Below are 18,050 nucleotides of genomic sequence, written 5' to 3'. Positions count from 1 at the left end.
GCGCGCCGCGCCGGAGGAGACGCAGTGGCAGGCGCGGTGCGCGCAGGGGCGCGGCCAGCGAGGAGAGGGGAGGAGGGATAGGAGGCGGAGGAGAGGGGAGGGGACAGGAGGGAGGGGAGGAGGAGAGAGGAAGAATGAGATAAAGAGTGAATAGGAAGCGGGAGGGAGAGAGGGGGAGAGGGAGAGGGCGAGAAGAGAAGAGGAGGAACGGGAAGGGCGAACGAACGGGAAGGAGGACGTGGGGGCCAGCGCCGCCCGCCCACCCGCCACGAAGAGGAGAGCCGCCGCGGGCCGCCGCCGCCCGTGGGACCGTCCGGCGCGCGCGTGTGCGCCAGATCCCGCCGTCCCGGCGCAGGAGGCCGCCCACGGGCGCAGCGGGCAGCCGGCGGGCAGGCATGCCGCGCTCCTGGCGCCCTGCTCTGCTGGCGCTGCTGCCGCGCTCGCCGCACGAGGTAGGCGCCCGTCCGCGAGCCCGAAACTTCCGAGCCCTTCGGAACTTTGGCGGCGCCCTGCGCGCGCGCCCCGGGCGGCTGGGAACGGGCGGCGGGGGGTGGGGGGGGGGGGGGGGCGGGGGGGGGTGAGAGAGAACCAGGGCGATCCGGGGCGCGGGAGGACAGACCCTCCCCCGCGCCGCCTGCCCAGTCCGGCTGGACTCGCGCCGCCGCCGCGCCTGGACCCGGGTTGAAGCCGGGCGTGGGGGGCTAGGGGCCCCCGGAGGCCCAGCCCCGGGCTCGTCCTTCCATCAGCCACGCGGGGGGCTTGCCGCCGGGGCAGGCGGGCGAGCTGCCTAACTTTTCGATTTGAATCGAGTCGGTTTGGTTTCCTGTTGCTTTGGGGGCCATTTCTCTCTCTCTCGCCTCGGCCCGCGCCGGGGGCGGATGTTGGGGCGCGGAGTGTGGGGTCCGGACGTCGCGTTGCCTTACGGAGCTCTGGGGGCGCGGTGGGCAGTGGGGCGCCGGGCGGATCGGCCTTCTCCCCATTTAGGAGAGTTCGCGAAGGGCCAGGCGGGAGGCGCGGACCGAGGGGTCTCCTTCCCACGCCTGATCGCTGCCCCCATCCCGGCTCATAGACAGTTTGGCGTGGGCGGGGGCGGGGGGGAGGTGTGCGGAACACCCCGCCGCGACTGACTGGTGGGACTTTGACTTTTCGGAGTTCAAGTTTGGAAATCTTGCGAGGGTGGAGAGGGACCCGGAGAAGGAGCGCTTACCCCTCTCTCCACTTCGCGTGGAGGAATCTAGTGGTGATTCTTTCTATCTCTCCTAAAAGTTGGAGGGGAGAATTAGATCCCCACTTCCAGAAGGTGGGGTTCCAAGTCACACCCCCTCCGCGCCCCCAAGAGGGGCTTCCTTTACACAGCGCTGGTAAAATGGGGAGGGGGCCACCTTATTAATGTCTTCTTGGGAATGGGGCCGAATTCCTTCCAAATGGGGCTCCTTCACCCCCCTCCCCTGGATGTAGCTGAGGATGCCTGCCCGAGGGAGCAGGTATTGGGTGTCCTGGAGGCGGGGCCAGGTCCCTGAGGTGCAGCCCCGGTGCCCCAGGAGGCGGCCCTGGTGACAATGGGCTGCTCTGATTCCGTAGCTGGCGCTTTGTTGGCGGGCGGGGCGTTGGGCTTTGCAGCTGTCGCTTTTTCCCACGAGCTGGGGGGGGTTGGGGGGTGGGGAGTGTGCCCCCCCAGCACCGCCCCCTCACAGAACATGTTTGAACAGCCAGACAATCTTGGTGGCTGGATAGGGGCCGGGGCCCCCTTGGGCTCCCCATTGAAGATAGGTGGGGGGGGGGGAGTACAGAGTTTGGGAGAGCCGCCCAGGGTCACCTCAGCTTTCCTCTACTGTTGTCCAGATGGCATTTCAGGCCACCCTTACCCACTTCGAGCGTGACCTGTCCACCTGCCGGCCAGCCAACCTGTTGTCCGTCCCCCCATTTCTGACTGCCAGAACTCTGGGCAGAACGTTGAAGCCCCTTGGGGTTCACGTTTGGGAGGGTTCACGAGGTCTCCTGTCCGCAGCAACCCCATGACAAGGCAGAGCCTTCTGGGTGAGGGGTGGCTGTGTCCCTTGGGGTGGGTCCTTCCCTGGGCTCAGGGCCCCAGTGCCACCCGGGCTGACCTCTTGTCTTACCCCCCCCCCCCCCCCAGGACTGCGATGTTCCCAGCCCAGCGAGAGCTGCATGAATGGCGGGAACTGTGAAGTGTCCCCCAACGGCACGGAAGCCTGTGTGTGAGTACGCGCCCCTGCGCCCCTGTGGGGACCTGGTGCTTTGTCGGGAGCAGAGCCCCTGCCTTCTGCAGCGGGGGCCCGCGGGGACAGAACACTGGGCCATTGTCTTCTGGAGATGGCCCAGAAGGCTGGGCGCGGTCACGTGTTACTTTTATTGGACAAAGTCTGGCAATTACTTAATCACCAGCAATTATGCTGCGTGTGGAGCTGGTCTGGCCGCTGGAGGTTCGAGCACGCCTTTGTGGGCCACCTTGGGCTCCTGGGGTGCTAGTCGGGAATTCCCGGTACCCTGCCTCTTGCTAAAATCCCTAAGAAACAGTGACCCGCCAGAGAGGCTGTGGACCTTCTGGAGCGGCCCAGCCCCCGCGCCACCCTGCCCACGGGGAGTGCCTCCTCCAGGCAGGTGAGTGCAGTGCCTCAGGCAGAAGTGGCTATTTTAATGCCAAACCCACCCCCCTGGGCCTTGGGTCTCCCCCAGCTCACCTTCTCTGACCTCAGGTGAGGTTGGGGGACCCATCGCCCAGGTTGGGGGGTGGCTTGGCTTCTGTCACGGCATCTACAGCCCCGACTCCCGAACCCTCCATCCAGTCCATCGCCCACCCAGCGTTGGGTCCTTGGCTGGGAAACCAGCGTGTGTCGTGTGTGTGTGTGGGGGGGGGGGGGGGGGTACAGCCCGCGACCCACCCTGATGGGGCAGGGGGCGTGTTAGAGTCCGCTCCCTCCCTGTGCGCTCTGGCCCCGGGAAGTTTTTCTCTCGTGGTTGATGTCCTTCAGCTTGACTTTGTCCCTGGTGGGAAATATGATGAGGTGCTTGGTGGCTGGAGAAAGGCCCCCCCCCCCATGGAGGGGGGGCTAGAGGGAGAAGTGGCTCCCCAGCCGTCCTCCGTCCCGGTCCTCGGCGTGCCGCATTCCCACTGCTCGGGGCCCCTTCCCTTGACAACCCTTGGCCCGTGGGCTAGCAGCCCCCCCTTCACTGCCCCCACCCTCCCCGAACTGAAACCAATTAAGCAGGTCTGTGAGCGGGTTTCATAGACAAAAAGGATTGTCTCTCTGTCAGATGCTAATGAATGCACACTACTTTTTTTTTTTTTTTTTTTTTTTTTTTTTTTGCTTTTTTGGGGCCTTTTTCTTCTCCTGCAGAAGCCTCACCGACGCCCGATTGCCCTAAATCTTGCTGTCCTTCCATTCAGAGACCGACAGCTGGGATTCAGGGGGAAGCGCAGCGGCTATTGTCGGGAGGAGGATTAATGCTGTGTGATTAATTATGCGTGGCTTCCCAGAATGCACGACTCCCTTCCCGCCTGCCCCACGCCCGCATCTGGCCCTGTGGCTCACCCATGGGGCCTGGGGGGTCTCCGGACCTGTGCGGAGGGGCTTTGGGAAGGCAGGATGGGTCTCTTTGTGCCACCGGGGAGCAGGGACAGACTGGCCCAGGGGACCCTGGAGTCTCTCTGGGCTGGAAGCCTGGGCCACAAGGGGGGCTAACCGCAGCCCCCTGCCTGCGTTGGGGTGAGACGCTTCTAGGGGACAGGGCGACAGTGTGCGTGCTCCCCACCCCTCCGACCAAGCCAGGCCACTGATCAGGCTTGGGCGCCGGCCTTGTCTCCTCCCTGGGGCCTGGGGCCCCCTCCTCCTTGGCGGGAAGCCTGCCTCAGTCTGGCCTGGCACTCGGCCGAGCTTGGCCCACAGAGACCCCATTGTGCCACACCCCGCAGATCCACTTGGAAGACGGAACGGAAGTGCCATTCTCAGAGGCCCCACCTCTGGGTGGCCTGTGCTGGAGCCTGGGGACCAGAGCGGGACGGGGCGACAGCCGGGTCCAGCTGCGGAGGGGCACAGGTCTGGACTCATGGTGCAGTTTTGGGGACGTTGTGGCCACTCCCGTGAGGGGGCCCGGGCTCCCTCTGCCCCTGGGGCCTGTGCCTCTGGCTGGGCCCTTCTGTTCCCGTGAAGCCCCAGAGGGTCTGCTATATGGGTGGCCTGGCCCTCGCGGCTGAGCGGGGAAGACACCTTCCTTCCTCAAAGGTGTTGGGGTACGGGCTTCTGGTGCCATGCCTGGGTGGAAACTCCGACTCTGTAGCATTCACCCCGGCCTCTCGGAAGGTTCTTTGGCTTTCCGAGCTGGTCTGCTGGCTCCCCTAGGGATAGGGTGTGGGAAACGGTCGTGTCACAGTGCCCGGCGCATTAGTACCTGGTGAATCATCTGTTTCCACCCCAAAAGAGAAGGAACCTTCCCCAGAAGCCGCTAGTCAGGTGGCTGCAGGGCTCAGCATCGGAAAAAGAGGTTTCTGTCGGCGTGAAAGCCCTCCCAGGGCGTCACCGAGTAGCTGAGGTGTAGCGGGCCCGTGGCTGCGGAGGAAAGACCCGCCGCCTGTCCCTGTGGGCAGAGCGCCATCCCTGCAGGGCTGCTGAGCGGGGTGGCCCTGCAGGCAGGCCCGGGGGGTCATCGAAAGGCTTCTGGGGCCTGCCTGGTCCTGGACTGGGAGCGGAGGCCCCAGGGTTGCTGGGACAGCCTCCCTGCCCGCGGGAAAGTCTGTTCCACTGGGCGCCTTCCAGGTGATCGCAGAAGCGGAGTGAGCCATCGCGCTCAGAGGGCAAGTCCAGCTGGCTGGCCGGTGGCGGGCTTTAGCTTTGGACCATCCGGTATTTGAGGCCTGGCTGCGCCACCTGCTAGCTCTGTGACCCCAGGTCGTCGGGTCGCCGGAACTCAGGTTCCCCATCGGTAGTGCGGGGCTGACACGATCGATCTCTCCGCGGCCCGAGGATTGCGTAAGAGCGGCAGGCTTTAGACACCGGCTGAGCGTCCGTTTCTTCCCCTGCCTTCCCTCCTTTTGAGCTGACAGGGCTGGTTTCGGGATCCTCCTTCTCGAATGTTTAGTTGGCTAATGAGCGAATTCGGAGAAGCCAAAAGGTGCTGCCTGGTTGGCCCAGGCCGGGTGCTGCGTGGGAGGGGCTCCTGAGGATTTTATCAGCTGCGGGACTCTGATCAGCAGTCCTGTTTTTTCCCAAAGACACCTTTGAGCACCTGCCGTGTGCTGGGTTTTCTGCTCCAGGGCCTTGGCATGGCAGGCCTCAGGTCAGACACGGCCCCTGCCCCCACGGAGGTGACTTTCTAGTGTGGGGGACAGGAGAGGCGACAACGGTGCATGTGACCTGTCAGGCGGAGGGGAGCTCAGCGTGGCTTGAGCCTGCCTGACGTGGCTCCCAGCAAGCCCGCGGCACCATGTGGGTCATGCCTGGGGTGGGGTGGGGTGGGGGGGCAAGCGGACGCAAAGACCTCAGCGGGCTGCCGGGGGTCGAAGAGTGCGGGAGTGGCGCCTGGCCCGGCCTCTCTCCTTTCGCTGCGAAGCGAGTGTTCTAACCACTGCCCTGTCTTGCCTGCACTGCCCGAGGCCTCCGTGGCCCAGCTCCGAGGAAGCGGGGCCGGACGACAACTTCCCTTTAGAAGAAGGAGGTTCAGAACGCTCCGGCGGGAAGTGCCTTGGCCCTCCGCTTCCGGGGACCTAACGTTTCGCGTCTCCTGCCACCCAGTTTGGATGTTTCCATTGAGTCACCTGGGAGTCTGGGCGAGGCCGGGGAAGGAACAGGTGAATTCTCGGGTCTGCTCCAGGGCTTCCTCTGTTTATGCGGCTTCAGCTTTGGGGCCAGGTAGGAAACACACGTCCAGACACCCACTGTGAACCAGAACGTTCTCCCCTGCTGGAGACGCGGCAGGGAACGCACCTTCTTTACGGAAGGTGCCCTCTTTGGACGGGGCCCTGCCTCTGAACGGCAGCTAACGTTTTTTCCACTGAAAAGAGATACGTATTTTTTTAAAGAGAGAGGAAACTATGCCCTTAGCAGGAAGAGGGGTGGGGCGGGCCGAACCCTGGCTGGCAGAGGAGAAGCCCTTCATCAGGACGTCGGGGGGCACAGCCCGGGTGCTGGGACTCCCCAGACGATGGCAGCGGGAGAGGGCCCGTGCGACACCTCTGCTCCACCCCGCTAAGTGCCGGAGTGCAGCGTGAGGCCCCCGCAGGCCGGACCCCAGCACCGACTCCCCTCCTCATTCTCTGCGCCTTCGATGGGCGGCCGGGGCCCCCTGGGCAGTGCCTGCTGAGGGGGTTGCACCCTCCTGGGGTGGGGAGGGCACCTTTCCTGTTTCGTGTCTTGTCTATAAATAGTGAAAGGATGTGGCTTTGTCGAGTTGATTGAGCAGCTAGATTGCTTTCCTCAATAACGTAACACTAACAACTCCACGCACAGACAGCTGCTGTTATCCGGCCTCATAAAACCCCTGGCAGACGGTTTACTCCACTGGCTCACACCCCCTCCAGGTGGTGGCCAGCTCCGCTCGGCTGCTTTTTTCTTTTCATATCGCCAGTTTACAGGTGGGAAAAACTGAGGCTGAGGGGAAGAGGCGGGGCAGGAGGGGGGCGGGGACCTGAAGCCGGCTTACGTCAGCTCTCACCTTCGTGTGCAGGCTCGTCCAGAGTCCCAGAGGCTTTTACGAGCAGCTGACTTCGGGGCATCGGCATCGTGACCGTGGGTCAGGATGTGTTTGATGATCCTGAAGTTTCCCAGTTCCGCCGGGGCCTGACCGTCTCTGGTTGGGTACGCGGACCCGGGCCTCGGTTTCCCCCTCTGGACGTGAGGGAGCTGGGTTTGGGGGCTCCTGGAGTTCTGCAGGTGCGGCCCAGCAGGACCCCCCTGCACAGGCCTGTAAACGCCTGGGTGGTGGCCACAGGTGGTGGGGGGCGGGGGTGCCCGGGAGTCAGGCCTCCTGCCTGGCAGTTCCGCAGGTCTGGGGCCAGGGCCAGGGCTGGCTCCGGTGTTCTCACCACCTGGCCCACCGCCAGGAGGGGGCGGGTCCCTGCAGAGGGGGCCGCGGTTGACAGGTGTTCTGGAGGAAGGCCCCTCTCTGAAGCAGCCTGGGCGGGCTTCTCCTCGAGACCTCGCCCCGCCCCACCCTGCTCCTGGGACGCGGGTTGACAAATAGATTTGGGGGGCAGTGGATACCCGTATGGGGGTTTCGCTGGTCGATCACACGCACCATAAATTCTGTTATCTTAGCCACTTGAAGTGTACGATTCGGGAGCATTTAATACGTTCACGAGGTTCAACTACCGCCGTTATCTGCTTCCAAAGCTTTGCCGCCGCCCCCCCCCCCCCCCCCCCGCCCCGGTCCTACTCTCATGGCCTGTCTGGGGCCTGCACCTGTCCTCTCCCGCACTTGGGGCCTGCGTCCACCTTGCTGCCCCTGGCGCGAGTAAAAACGCTCCTCCCGCCGCATCCCTACAGCGCCTGCGTGCTCCCCCTCCGGGCCCGGCCCACGAAGTAGTCATCCCGTTTTCCCAGCCCCTCTCCCCCCCACCGGCCCTGGCAAGCCCCGGTCTGCTCTCCGTTTCTGGATTGGCCTGTCCTGGACGTTTCACACGAGTAGAGCTCCCCCCGCGCCAAGCGGGGCTTGGCATGTCCCCGGGGGAGTCGCCCGGGAAAGCCTGGCACGCCTGCGGCCCCGGCCTGCTCAGGCTCCAGGTTCCCTCGCAGCCTGCGCTCTTGCCAGCCCCCACGCGGTGGCGGCCTGAGGAGCCCGCGGGGGCCGCAGAGCTGAAGCCCTGTGGGGGTGCGGTGGGAGGAGGGTTTTGACTGAGCACTTACTGCGTGCCAGGGGCAGGCAAGGCGGACGCAGGCCCTAAGTGCAGGAGAGGAGAAGGGACGTTTGAGAACCAGACTGTGGGACAGACAGCAGCCAGCGAGAGAAGAGTAGCTGTGCCATCGTCACCTACCGTGTGCGTGGCCGGGTGCTGTGGGGACAGCCCAGCTAGGTGCACCAGGCCTGCTGCAGCCCCGGGGTGAGTCCTCGGGGGGGGGGGGGGCGGCAGGCACGGGGGCCGGGCCAGGTCCCAGGTGGCACAGCCCCAGCAGAGGATGTATGGTGGGAGCGGGCGGGCCCCCGGCCCCACCATCTGCCTGCTCGGGGGTCTTCCCGTGGGGTGAGAGCGCGTCTTTCCCTGGGTTCTCAGAGTCAGCCCAGACTTCTGTCCCTTGGTGTGTGTGTGGGGGGGGGGGGGGGGGCACTGTGCATCTCCGAGACCCCGGGGAACTCTCGGACAGAAACACCCCATATTTCACCATCAGGCGGTCCCTTCTGACCCCGCACCCACCTTAGGTGGCCCCCAAACAACTTTCCCCACTTTCCCCTAAGCTCAGGGGCAGGGATCAGGATGTCTGCCATTAACACCTTAGAGTGAATTAGGTTAAGCATTGTCCTCTCTCTGATGCAAAGCTGCGGCTTTGAGCGGGTTGTGGACACCTCTGAGAGGCCCGGCCTCTCCCACCAGGCGGCCTGCCCCTTCTGCTGCCCTTTGTTGGGCTGGGGGCTTTCTCTGGAGGCCAGCCCTGGGGCTTCCCTCGCCCGAGCAAGAGGGCTGTCTGGGGCTCCCAGCTTCCTGGAAGGGGTCCTGCTTTCCAGTAGGCCTTGGTCAGGGGGGAGGCGTGCACCGGGGAGCCTGGCCTCCGACGGCCGCCCCTGCGGTTCCCAAACCCGAGCGTCCCTCAGGTACGGCTGCCAGCCCCTGCCGGGTCTCGGTCTGGCGGCCCAGGGCAGCGCTGGGGTGTCTCGGGATCAGGCCAGGCCCAGATGCTGCTTTCGTGGTCTCTTGACCCAGACGGCTCACCCCGCCAAGGAGGGGTCCCTCAGCCGCAGGACGCTTGCACCCACCTGGCCACAGGCTGCTCAGAGACGGGCGGGTGCCGGGCGGGTGCCGGGCGGGAGCCGGTCTGATCGGCGGGAAGTCAGGCCGAATGCTAGGGGGTGGTCTCTGAGATTTTCACCAGAGACGTGGCCCCGTTACCGCCTGTGCTGTGCGGTCTGGGGCTGGGACTCATCCTGGCCACGCTCTGAGCGGGTGAGAGGATTTGTCCCCAGCTGTCCCAGCTGACCCCTCAGTGGGCTGGCTGGCAGTCGCGTGCTCTCAGCGTTCCACTTGGTTCGGTTGAGCTGGGAAAGCGGTCCCCTAGGCACTGTCCCTTCGTCACTGTCCCCTCATCGCTCTGTCCCCCTCATCACTCTGTTGATGCTGGTGATTTGCCGAGCAAACCGCTCCCCCCACGGGGGAGCCGAGGCCGGGTGGTCATGTCCATCCCACTGTGAGGGGTGGGGTCTGAGAGGTGGCCACAGGACATCCGAGACGCCTGCCCACCCACCCTGAGAGTTCTGGGACCCACACGGGTCACTGGGTTGGGCTGGGAAGAAGCTGTTGCTGTCCCTGGGGACCCTTCCGGGCCAGCCTCCTGCCGTCTTCACCCCACGGTGGCGGCCCGGCCTGGGTCACAGTTGGAGCCACAGGCATCTGCCCGGGGGGCCACCGCTGGTGACCCTGTGCTGATGGGCCTGGGTTACGAGCCTGCTCCGGGCCCCTGGGGAGGAGTTTGCCCCCACTTATGCCTAGCCGGGCAGGCAGACCCAGGCCACAGCAGGCCTCCCACCAGCCCGGCCAGGCCGGGGGGCACCAGAGGATAGGGTGGGCGGGGAGAGCGGTAGCTGGAGGCCTCTGGAAGGGTCAGCCATGCCTTCACAGCAGGGCCTTGTCGCCGGGCTGGGGACCTGCCTCCCACCATTTCCTCCGCGTTGGTTTGTTGATGAGCGGAAACTATACAGTTACTGGAAATGAGACGTTTGGGGAAGAAGCCAGAGTTTTGAGTGTGTGTATTTTTCCCAGCAGCTTTTTAGTAAGAGAGATGCTGAGTTCAGGCTGGGGGGTGGGGAGGGTCCTGCCCCTCGGGGCCCCGGTCTCCCCTCCCTCCCGAGAGGGCCTGGGTGAGGTCACTGCAGCGTGGGCCTTCCGGGTCAACCTGAGGACTCCTCCACCTGTCGGCCTGGCTGGTCCTGGCTCCCCCGGGGCAGCCCACGGGGCGGGGCTTCCCCCCTCTCTCCTCCCTCCAGCGGTCAGAATGAGGGCGGCCTCGGCCCTGTCTGGTTGAGCGCCAGATCGGGGAGCCAGGCGTGGCCGTGAGCCCCAGCATCCGTGTGTGGCTGGGGCTCAGAGTGTGGCGGCACCCTGCCCGGTGGTCCGGGGCCCCGGGTCCGGGCTCGGCTGGCCCCTGCGCCGCGCTCACTCGGGCCTGGGCCAGCGATGGGGGTGGGCGCAGAGCCGGAAGTGGAGGCCCGAGCAGGTGGGCGGCTCCAGGTTCTGGAAGACCTGGCTTCCAGCCTGCAGGGAGATGCCGTCTACACTGGTAGCCGTGTACTGGGCTTTCCCCCATCGTAGCGCAGCGCTCCCACGGGGCTGGGGTAGTGGCCCCACCACCAGCACCGGCTTCCTTCTACCTACCATGTGGGCTCTGTGACCTTGGGCTGCCCACTCCCCTCTCTGAGGTCCTTTCCTTCAGGAGCTTGAGCCGGGCGGAGCATCCCACAGAGTTGCTGGCCGGTGAAGGTGCCGTCCTTGGGGTGTCCCCTTTGTGTTCGTGTGACTGACTCGCCCCGTGTGCCACCCTCCCCCTTGTCCCGACAGAACGCATTGGTTGAGGTTTACTCTGTCCTGGAGCCCTTGCCTCATGCCGCAAGGTCTCGTCCAGAAAGCTGTCCCAGAGACCAGCCCTGCTTCAGCATTTGGGCAAGGTCATGCTGGGACAGAAGGTCAAGTCCAGCCCACGAACTTCCCAGTATCCCTGCAGGGGAAGAAACCCCTCCAGAGGGCCCTGGACCCATGCCAACGGTCCCAGGACACCCGGGTGTCCCCAGAGGGTGACAGTGCAGGCCCCACCCTCACCCCACCCCCACCCCCACCCCGGGCCTGGTGCAACTGTCTGGATTCTGTCTCTGGTATTCGCTGTGCCCCAGGGCACCTTGGAGGCGGTGCTGGGCCCAGGGTGATAGCCAGGTGTGCGAGCGTGGGGGGTGTGTGAGGCCTGGTGGCCCGTGGGGCCGGCCGTGCTCGGTGGGTGTGAGTGAGGAGAGGAGGCCAGATAGAACGGGGCTGGTGACTGGTGCGGGATGGCAGTGACCCTTGGGACCACTGCTGAGTGAATGCCTGTGCCTCGGCTTAGCCAGAGGCAGCCCACAGCTGGCCCTGACAGGGTCCGGGGCTGTCCCAGGGTCCTCGGCGGAGTGCCGCAGGGGCAGGCTGGGTGTGACCTCCGTCCCTGTCGTCTCAGTGTCTCCCGTGCTTTCCAGGTAGGAAAGCCACAGGGGTGCTACGGGCGAGGGTGGTGGTAGGTGCCCAGCACAGGTGTGACCAGCCCTCCTGCTGGACAGGGACCCGGAGAAGTCCCACCTGCCAGCTGGCTGGGAGGCTTCCTGAGTCCCAGAGCTCTCCCCCTTGCCCCACCCCCAGCCGGGGTTTTGTGTTTCGGCTGAGCTTGTGGGACGTAAGAATGCATTGTGTGCTCCAGCCCTCCAGGTGTGGGAGGGTCAGGTGGTCAGGTGAGGAGCCCAGGCCTCCCGGGCAGGGCATCTGGGGTCCAGGGGCACACACCCTCCCTCCTCCATGCTCGGAGCTCCTGCTGGACCCTTAGCTGCCTCTTGGCGGCCCTGCTCTGACTGCCTGGGTTGCTGGCTCCTGGCCGCCGCCAGTGACAGCAGAAGTTAGGAGTTGCATTCACATCCAGGTGGTGCTGTGGGCATAATGCGCCCGAGCCCCGGTTTTCTCATCTGTGAAATGGGCCCAGCGTGTAGCTTCAGGGCCGTTGCGGGAACCCCACGAGCTGAAGCTGGCGGTCTAATTACGGGTCCTCTTTCATATCCTGGAGTCCATGTGAGGGGGTCCTTGGTGTCCTTGCGAGGCGCGGGGCACAGAACTGAGGTGCGCCTTGCGTGCTTGCCCTGGTCAGCCGCTGGGGTTGGGCGTACAGCCTTCTCCGCTCCCCGCTTCCCCTGAGATGGCATCTGCTTCTGGGAGCAGAGGCGGGAAGTTGCCAGAATCATTTCTGGCTTTGGCGTGGAGCTTGGTCTGCAGTTGCTGACTTCATTAATCGAGTTTTGGATTAAGTCCTCCCTGTGGCCTCGTGAGCCTGTCGATTCCTTCATTGCATCCGAGCGATTGGGGTGCGGGTGTGGGTGCCGCCCTGCTGGGGAGCAGAGGCCCCCGAGGCGGTGGGGGGGGGCCCGCAGGCGTTCTGGGGACACAGTCGAGGGAGGACACACGTCCCAACCTTGTCTCTAGTTTGCGGCTCTGTCTTCTGGGAGACTGGGGGGGGGGGTGGGCAGCAGGTTTTTCTGACGTGCCTCACAGCCCTGGCGCTCTCGTGACCCCGGGGGACCCCGCGCTTGCTGTCCCTGCAAGCGCGCGACCCCACACCATGGGTGGGCCTGGGTGCCTGCTGCCGGGCCAGCTCAGGAAGCCGCCCCTGCTTCCCACGTTGAGGGTGGGGCGGCTCTGAGTGACATGGGGACAATGAGCGATTTGGGGGCATTGTTTTCCCTGCGGTGGGAAAGGTGGCTTCCCGGGAGGGCAGGTGGTTCATCCTCCCACAAAGGGCTTCCCCCAGAGCCGAGGAAGGAAGCCCGAGCTGTTCCTGCGCTTCCTGTTCCCAGCAGATTTTAGACCGTGCAGAGATGCAACCTGGGGAGAAGGTTGGAGACAAAGCCGGGAGCGCTGTCAGCAGCTGTTGGGGCCGGAAGGCCTGGGCCCTCGGGGAAGGCTGCACCCCCCCACCCCACCCCCGCCCGCTGGGCTGCTCTTTTGGGCTGTGGGTCTGTCAGGAAGAGCCCTCGCTGCCCCAAGGCCCTGGGAGCAGCCCCAGCCCACCAGGGGCCCGATCCCGCTGTAGTCGCCCCTGCACACCTGCCCCACCCTCACCCTGTGCCCCCTGAATGCAGGTCAGGTGGGGGAGGGAGATGGAGCAGAAAGGGATAGAAGCCAGGGGACAGCCCAGGGGGGGGGGGGGGGGGGGGCGGGAGGGGGTTGAGTGCAGCGGAGGTGCTGGCAGGGTCCTAGCCCGCCCCGCGGACAGGTGTCTGGACAAAGGCTTCTGCAGGTCCGAAAGGAAGCCGGGGACTTTGGGGGTGAGGGCAGCGGGCCAGTGCCCACTTGCCCCAAGCCTCACCTCTCCTTTCCCCAGAGCTGAGCTGTCCCCGCTGTCCCCAGTGGGAAAGGCCCCCAGCTCCACCCCCCTCCCGGGTAGGGCACAGGCCGGGAGAGGCCCCTGGGCTCCCGCCTACCTACAGGCAGTGAGCAAATCACCACCTGGCAGCCAGTCCCTCCTGGAAGACAGGGGTTCCCTGCTGGGGTAGGGGGCGGGACTTGGACTGGCCTTTGCCCAAGGAGGGGCTGAGGTCCCAGGAGCGCTCCCAAGCCCTGCCCAGAGAAAGACCCGGCTCCTTGACCCCTATCTCGTGGCTCTACCTGTAGGCGACTGAGGTCCTGGCCTCAGTCTGCCCCTGTAGCAAGGGGACAGAGCTTTCCCCACCCAGTCCACGGGTGGCCCCAGGTAGGGGTGGCTGGGACGTGGGTGGTTCTCTTCTTCCCAGGCCGGAGGCCTCAGAGACTCCTGGCCGAGCCGCGCAGGGGTGGGTGGGCCTGGCTTCCCAGCAGCAGTCCCGAGTGTTGTGGTTTGGGTGGAAGGCAGTGGCCTTGGCGGGCCTCTGCTTGGCATTGCGGTGCTGGGCTCTGGGAGGAGCTTCAGCCTCCCGTCCGTGCCCACCCCTTGTCACCAGGGGACTCCGGTGATGTGGCGTTGGCTGGCCCGTACAGCAGGAGCCCGAGGGCCCCAGACTCCGCTTCCTAGGCAGAAAGCTCGAGGAGGGGCAGCAGTGGTGATTCGGGGAGCGGGCTTCTAGGCCCGCATTCTACTCGGCATAGGTGGAGTTGGCTACTTACATCCAGGTGGCTTCTTGCTGTAAGGACGCGGGCTGCCCGGTGGCGGGGGCAAGGTGGTGCTGTGCTGCCTGGAGGTCCTGGTGGGTCAGCTCTGTGCAGGGGAAGTCCTGTGTCCCCACAGATCGCCTCAGACACAGCGGCTCAGCTGGGCCGGTAAATCTGTTCCCAGGAACACGGTAGGAAATGCACACATCAAACCCAGCGCTGCCTAGAGTTGAGTGCCCTCTGCCCAAACGGCCAGGTCACCAGATGAGGGGCACGTGCGGTCCCCTTGACCCCCCCACCCCCGCTGCACTCCTGTGAAACTGAGGTCCCGGCAGGCAGAGTGGGGCGGGGAGCCCCTCCTGCACCCACCCCCCCACCCCCTGAAGTTCCTCTGATCGAACTGCATTTCAGCTGTGCCCCCAGGAGGCACCTGTCCTGGAGAATCTCGGGTTCCTCCTGCGGACACAAGGAGGGGTGCCACTTCACTGCCCCCCACTGGCTGGCGGGGGGGGGGGCCGCAGGGCCCCACCCCCGGACCACAAACTCCTTGAGGGCAGAACTGAGTACAGCACTTCTCACTGCTTAGTCCTTCCGTCTCTTCCTGGTTTGGGGCAGAGGGAGCTGTCATCTGTCCCCTGGGGGTGGCAGATGGCCGCTTAGCTTAGAAAAGAAAACAGCGCAATTTAGAATTAGTCCCGGGTGAAAGGTCGAGGCAACGTCTGCCTCGGGATGCTCCCCGGACTTGCATTTCTATGGAGCGGCGCTGGCGGGCGGGGAGGGCGGGAGCCAGCACAGTGGAAATATTGAGGCGGGGAACAAAGCGTCCTGGTCCTCGGCTGTGGGACCACAGGCCCGGCAGCCATTTGGCGCTCCTCGCGGGGCAGGGGGACAGGGTGTCTGCCGGGAGCCCGGCCCCCTGGTGGTCCCTCCACAGCCCTTCCCCTGGAGCACCCCCCCCCCCCCGCCCCACCTGTCACTCACCTGCTGCTTGGGCTGCCTGGGGGTTCCAGGACAGGACAGGACCACAGGCAGGGGGAGGAGCAGACACTGGGTGGCCTCCTCCAGGAGGGGCGCGGGGCAGGAGGGCTCGCTTAGGTCACTCGAGGCCCTGAGCTGGGCCCGCTGTAGGAAGCCTCTCCATCTCGAGGCAGGTGTGGGGTACGGTTTTCCTCGTCAAGCCCAGTGCCATCCCCGCCAGGGGCCTGCACTGACCCCCCCAGGGCCAGCGTGGAAGACAGACTGGCCACGTCCAAGCAGGGGCCTTATGGTCCCTCCTGCCCCCACAGGGAAGTCTGGGTGGCGTGGGCAGAGGGGGCCCCAGGCGGGGCGTCCCCGCAAAGCTCCAGCGTGTGGCCAGGTCGGGGGAGAGGCGCTCGCAGGTGCAGAGGAGAAAGCAACGGCCCGAAGCTGGAGCACCCCAGAGTGGGGGTGGCGGGGAGGGTGGCCTCGGGACGGGCCCAGACGTCCGCGCTCGCCTCGAGGCCCAGACGCTGTGCCGGGCTTGGTGCTTCCTCTTGGCTCAGGCTCCCGGCCCAGCCCCGGTCGTACCTCGGACCCCACACACCACACAAAACACCTGCCTCTACTGTTCCGTCTCCAGGGGCCGCCCCTCCTGTAGCTGGGGCGCTGACGGTGCACGGCAGCCGTGGCGCTGGGCGGCGTGCCTTCGCGGCGGTGTCCGCCTGGCCTGGGCAGGAGCAGGGGACACAATGGGCCCTGTCAGCTGCCGCCTTCCCCCGCGGAGGAGCCTCCTTGGCTCCTGCCCCGCCCGCCCTGGTTGGCGGCCCGCCGCGCCCGGCTGGGAGCAGCTGCCGCCCGCGTCCCCGGCCACAGGCGCACCTGCTCCCCGGCCAGCCTTTGTCCGCACTACCGACGCCTGATTTATTGGCATGTTTTCCCTTGCTGGCCCGGCGTAACCCAGCCTCGTTGGCTAGGATGTGACCCGTCCAGGTGGGTTCTCCCACAGTCTTCCCACGGGGGTCCCCACTCGGGGGGGTGGGGGCGGGGGGCTGGAGAGCAGGGGCCCGTTCACAGGGATATTGTCCCGTGGCTGGAGGGTCTGGGGTGTGTGTCCGGGCAGAGCCTTCTGGTGCCTCTGGGGACGCCCAGCGTCCTGACGAGTTAGGGATTGGTCTGGTGGCAGGGGAGCCCCAGGGACACCCTCTGGGACCACAAAGGCCTCCCTCCCCTCAAGCCAGCAGGGCTCAGAGAGGAAGAGGGTGGTGTGGATAAGGCGGGCTCCCACCCTGCTCTGATGACCAAGCGCCCTCTCTCCGGTACCCACCACCCGCCCGCTCCGTCAGTGGCTGGGAAAGAAAAAAGAGCCTTTTCTCCAAGCGGTGAGCGGTGGCCAGCTCCCGCCTGACAATGGAGGGCATTGATAGGTTGGGGGAAGGCGCTGTCTTGCCCCCCCCATCCCCCATCGCTGCACTCCGAGCCCACAGTGCCACTCGGGCCGGGACCAGGCGGTCTGTAACTGGATCCGAGCACCCCCTTCCCCAGCCTCCTGGAGTGTGGCCGTGCCGGGGTGAGGGGACCTGCTCCTGGGGTCTGTCTGTCTCACAGGAGCCGGCCGGCCCCACTGCGCCCTTCTGACCAGGCTGGGCAGGAGCCTCACTCCGCCTGAGTTCCCTCCCTGGGGCCCCGGAGGCGACTTGTTTTCTTTAAGCCAGTTGGTTTGGGACTTTTGGCTTCTGACAACAGATGGTGAGCCCCAGTGGCCATTTCGTGTTGTCCTTGTCCGCCGCACCCAAGCCGTAGCCGCAGAGAAAAGCCCTCAGGGAGACAGATGCCTCCCAGGCATGCAGAGACCCCGAGACCCCAGCCCCTCTGACGGCCACCCCACCCATGCAGGCTTGATTCCAGCCCCTGGGTCAGGCGGGGGGGGGGGGGGGAGGAGGCAGTGAGGACGAGCAGGCTGCCCTCTGCTGAGGGTGGAGGTCCCCGTGTGACGGGCGGGCTCTGAAAACGGTGGTGTTTTCATGTTTGGGAGAGCCCCCTCTTCATGCGGGGACCCGAGGTTCCCCGCCAGCCCCCGCCTCTGCCAGGGGGAGGAGGCCCCGCCCACCCAGGGCCCAGGACTGTGGGTGCGGCGTCCCGGCTGCCTTCCCAGGCCATGGCGGCCCGGGGGCGGGCCGGGGGCACGTTATGCCTCAGAGGCTTTGCCCCTGGGAAGAACAATGCCTGGCTGGTCCCAGAGCCTTTCCTGAGCTTTTCCCTCGAGTACAAGGCCACAAGGTGACCTCGATGGGCAGTTTGTGGCCCAGGCTCCAGAAGCCGGACCAACAGGTGGCCAAGGGAGGCCCTGTGGTGGGGTGACATGTGCTGAGCCCTGTCCCTGCAAAGAAGCCGTGAGAACCCCCCCCCCCCCCCCCCCCCCCGTTCATCTGCTCCTGTTGGAGACTGAGCAGTGTGCTGAGAGGCACAGCATGGACCCGGCAGACATGGTGGCCTTCACCCCCACACTCCCCCTGCCCCACCCCTGCTCCCCCTGCTCCCCCCTGCTCCCCTTGCTTCCCAGCCCGGCCGGCTCGCCAAGAGCTCAGGAACGATGCTCCTCCCGGCACACCTTGATTTCTCCTGCTGGGAAATGGGTTTGTCTGCTCCCAGCTGATGTTGCCTGGACATCGTGCAGACTTGATGCCAAAGGGGGAGACCGTGTCTGGGCACTAAGCGTGGGTGGGGGATGGGCTGCCAGCTGTGGTGCTCCCGGTGGTGCTCCCGGCAGGTGAGACCCCCGGCGGGAGCCACTCTGCTGTGTCTACAGCCTTATGTCTGTTGATCGCGTGGGCATTGAAAGAAGAGAAGCTGGGGGGCGCCTGGGTGGCCCAGTCAGTTACCCGTCCGACTTCGGCTCAGGTCACGATCTCGTGGTTCGTGGGTTCGAGCCCCGCGTCGGGCTCCGTGCTGACAGCTCGGAGCCTGGAGCCTGCTTCGGGTTCTGTGTCTCCCTCGCGCTCTCTCTCTCTCTCTCTCTCTCTCTCTCAAAAAGAAACAAACATTTAAAATTAAAAAAAAAAAAAAAAGTAAAGCTGCGAACTGT

At 65.6% G+C, this 18,050-nt stretch overlaps 1 protein-coding gene across 1 annotated transcript in view; it reads left to right on the top strand.

Moving 5' to 3' along the window:
• Positions 1–378: 378 nt before the first annotated feature.
• The window catches only part of NOTCH1 (notch receptor 1), a 35,078-nt gene continuing 17,406 nt past the window's right edge, over positions 379–18,050 (top strand). Inside the window, 2 exon segments of the mRNA XM_032595682.1 lie at positions 379–452; positions 2,138–2,219. Coding sequence (XP_032451573.1) covers positions 2,170–2,219 — 50 coding nt within the window. The 5' untranslated portion in view covers positions 379–452; positions 2,138–2,169.

The sequence above is a fragment of the Lynx canadensis genome, chromosome D4 (genome assembly GCF_007474595.2).
Source record: "Lynx canadensis isolate LIC74 chromosome D4, mLynCan4.pri.v2, whole genome shotgun sequence".
Taxonomy (NCBI): domain Eukaryota; kingdom Metazoa; phylum Chordata; class Mammalia; order Carnivora; family Felidae; genus Lynx; species Lynx canadensis.
Note: the sequence above shows the minus strand (reverse complement) of the source record. Positions and strands in the feature narration are given on the sequence as shown.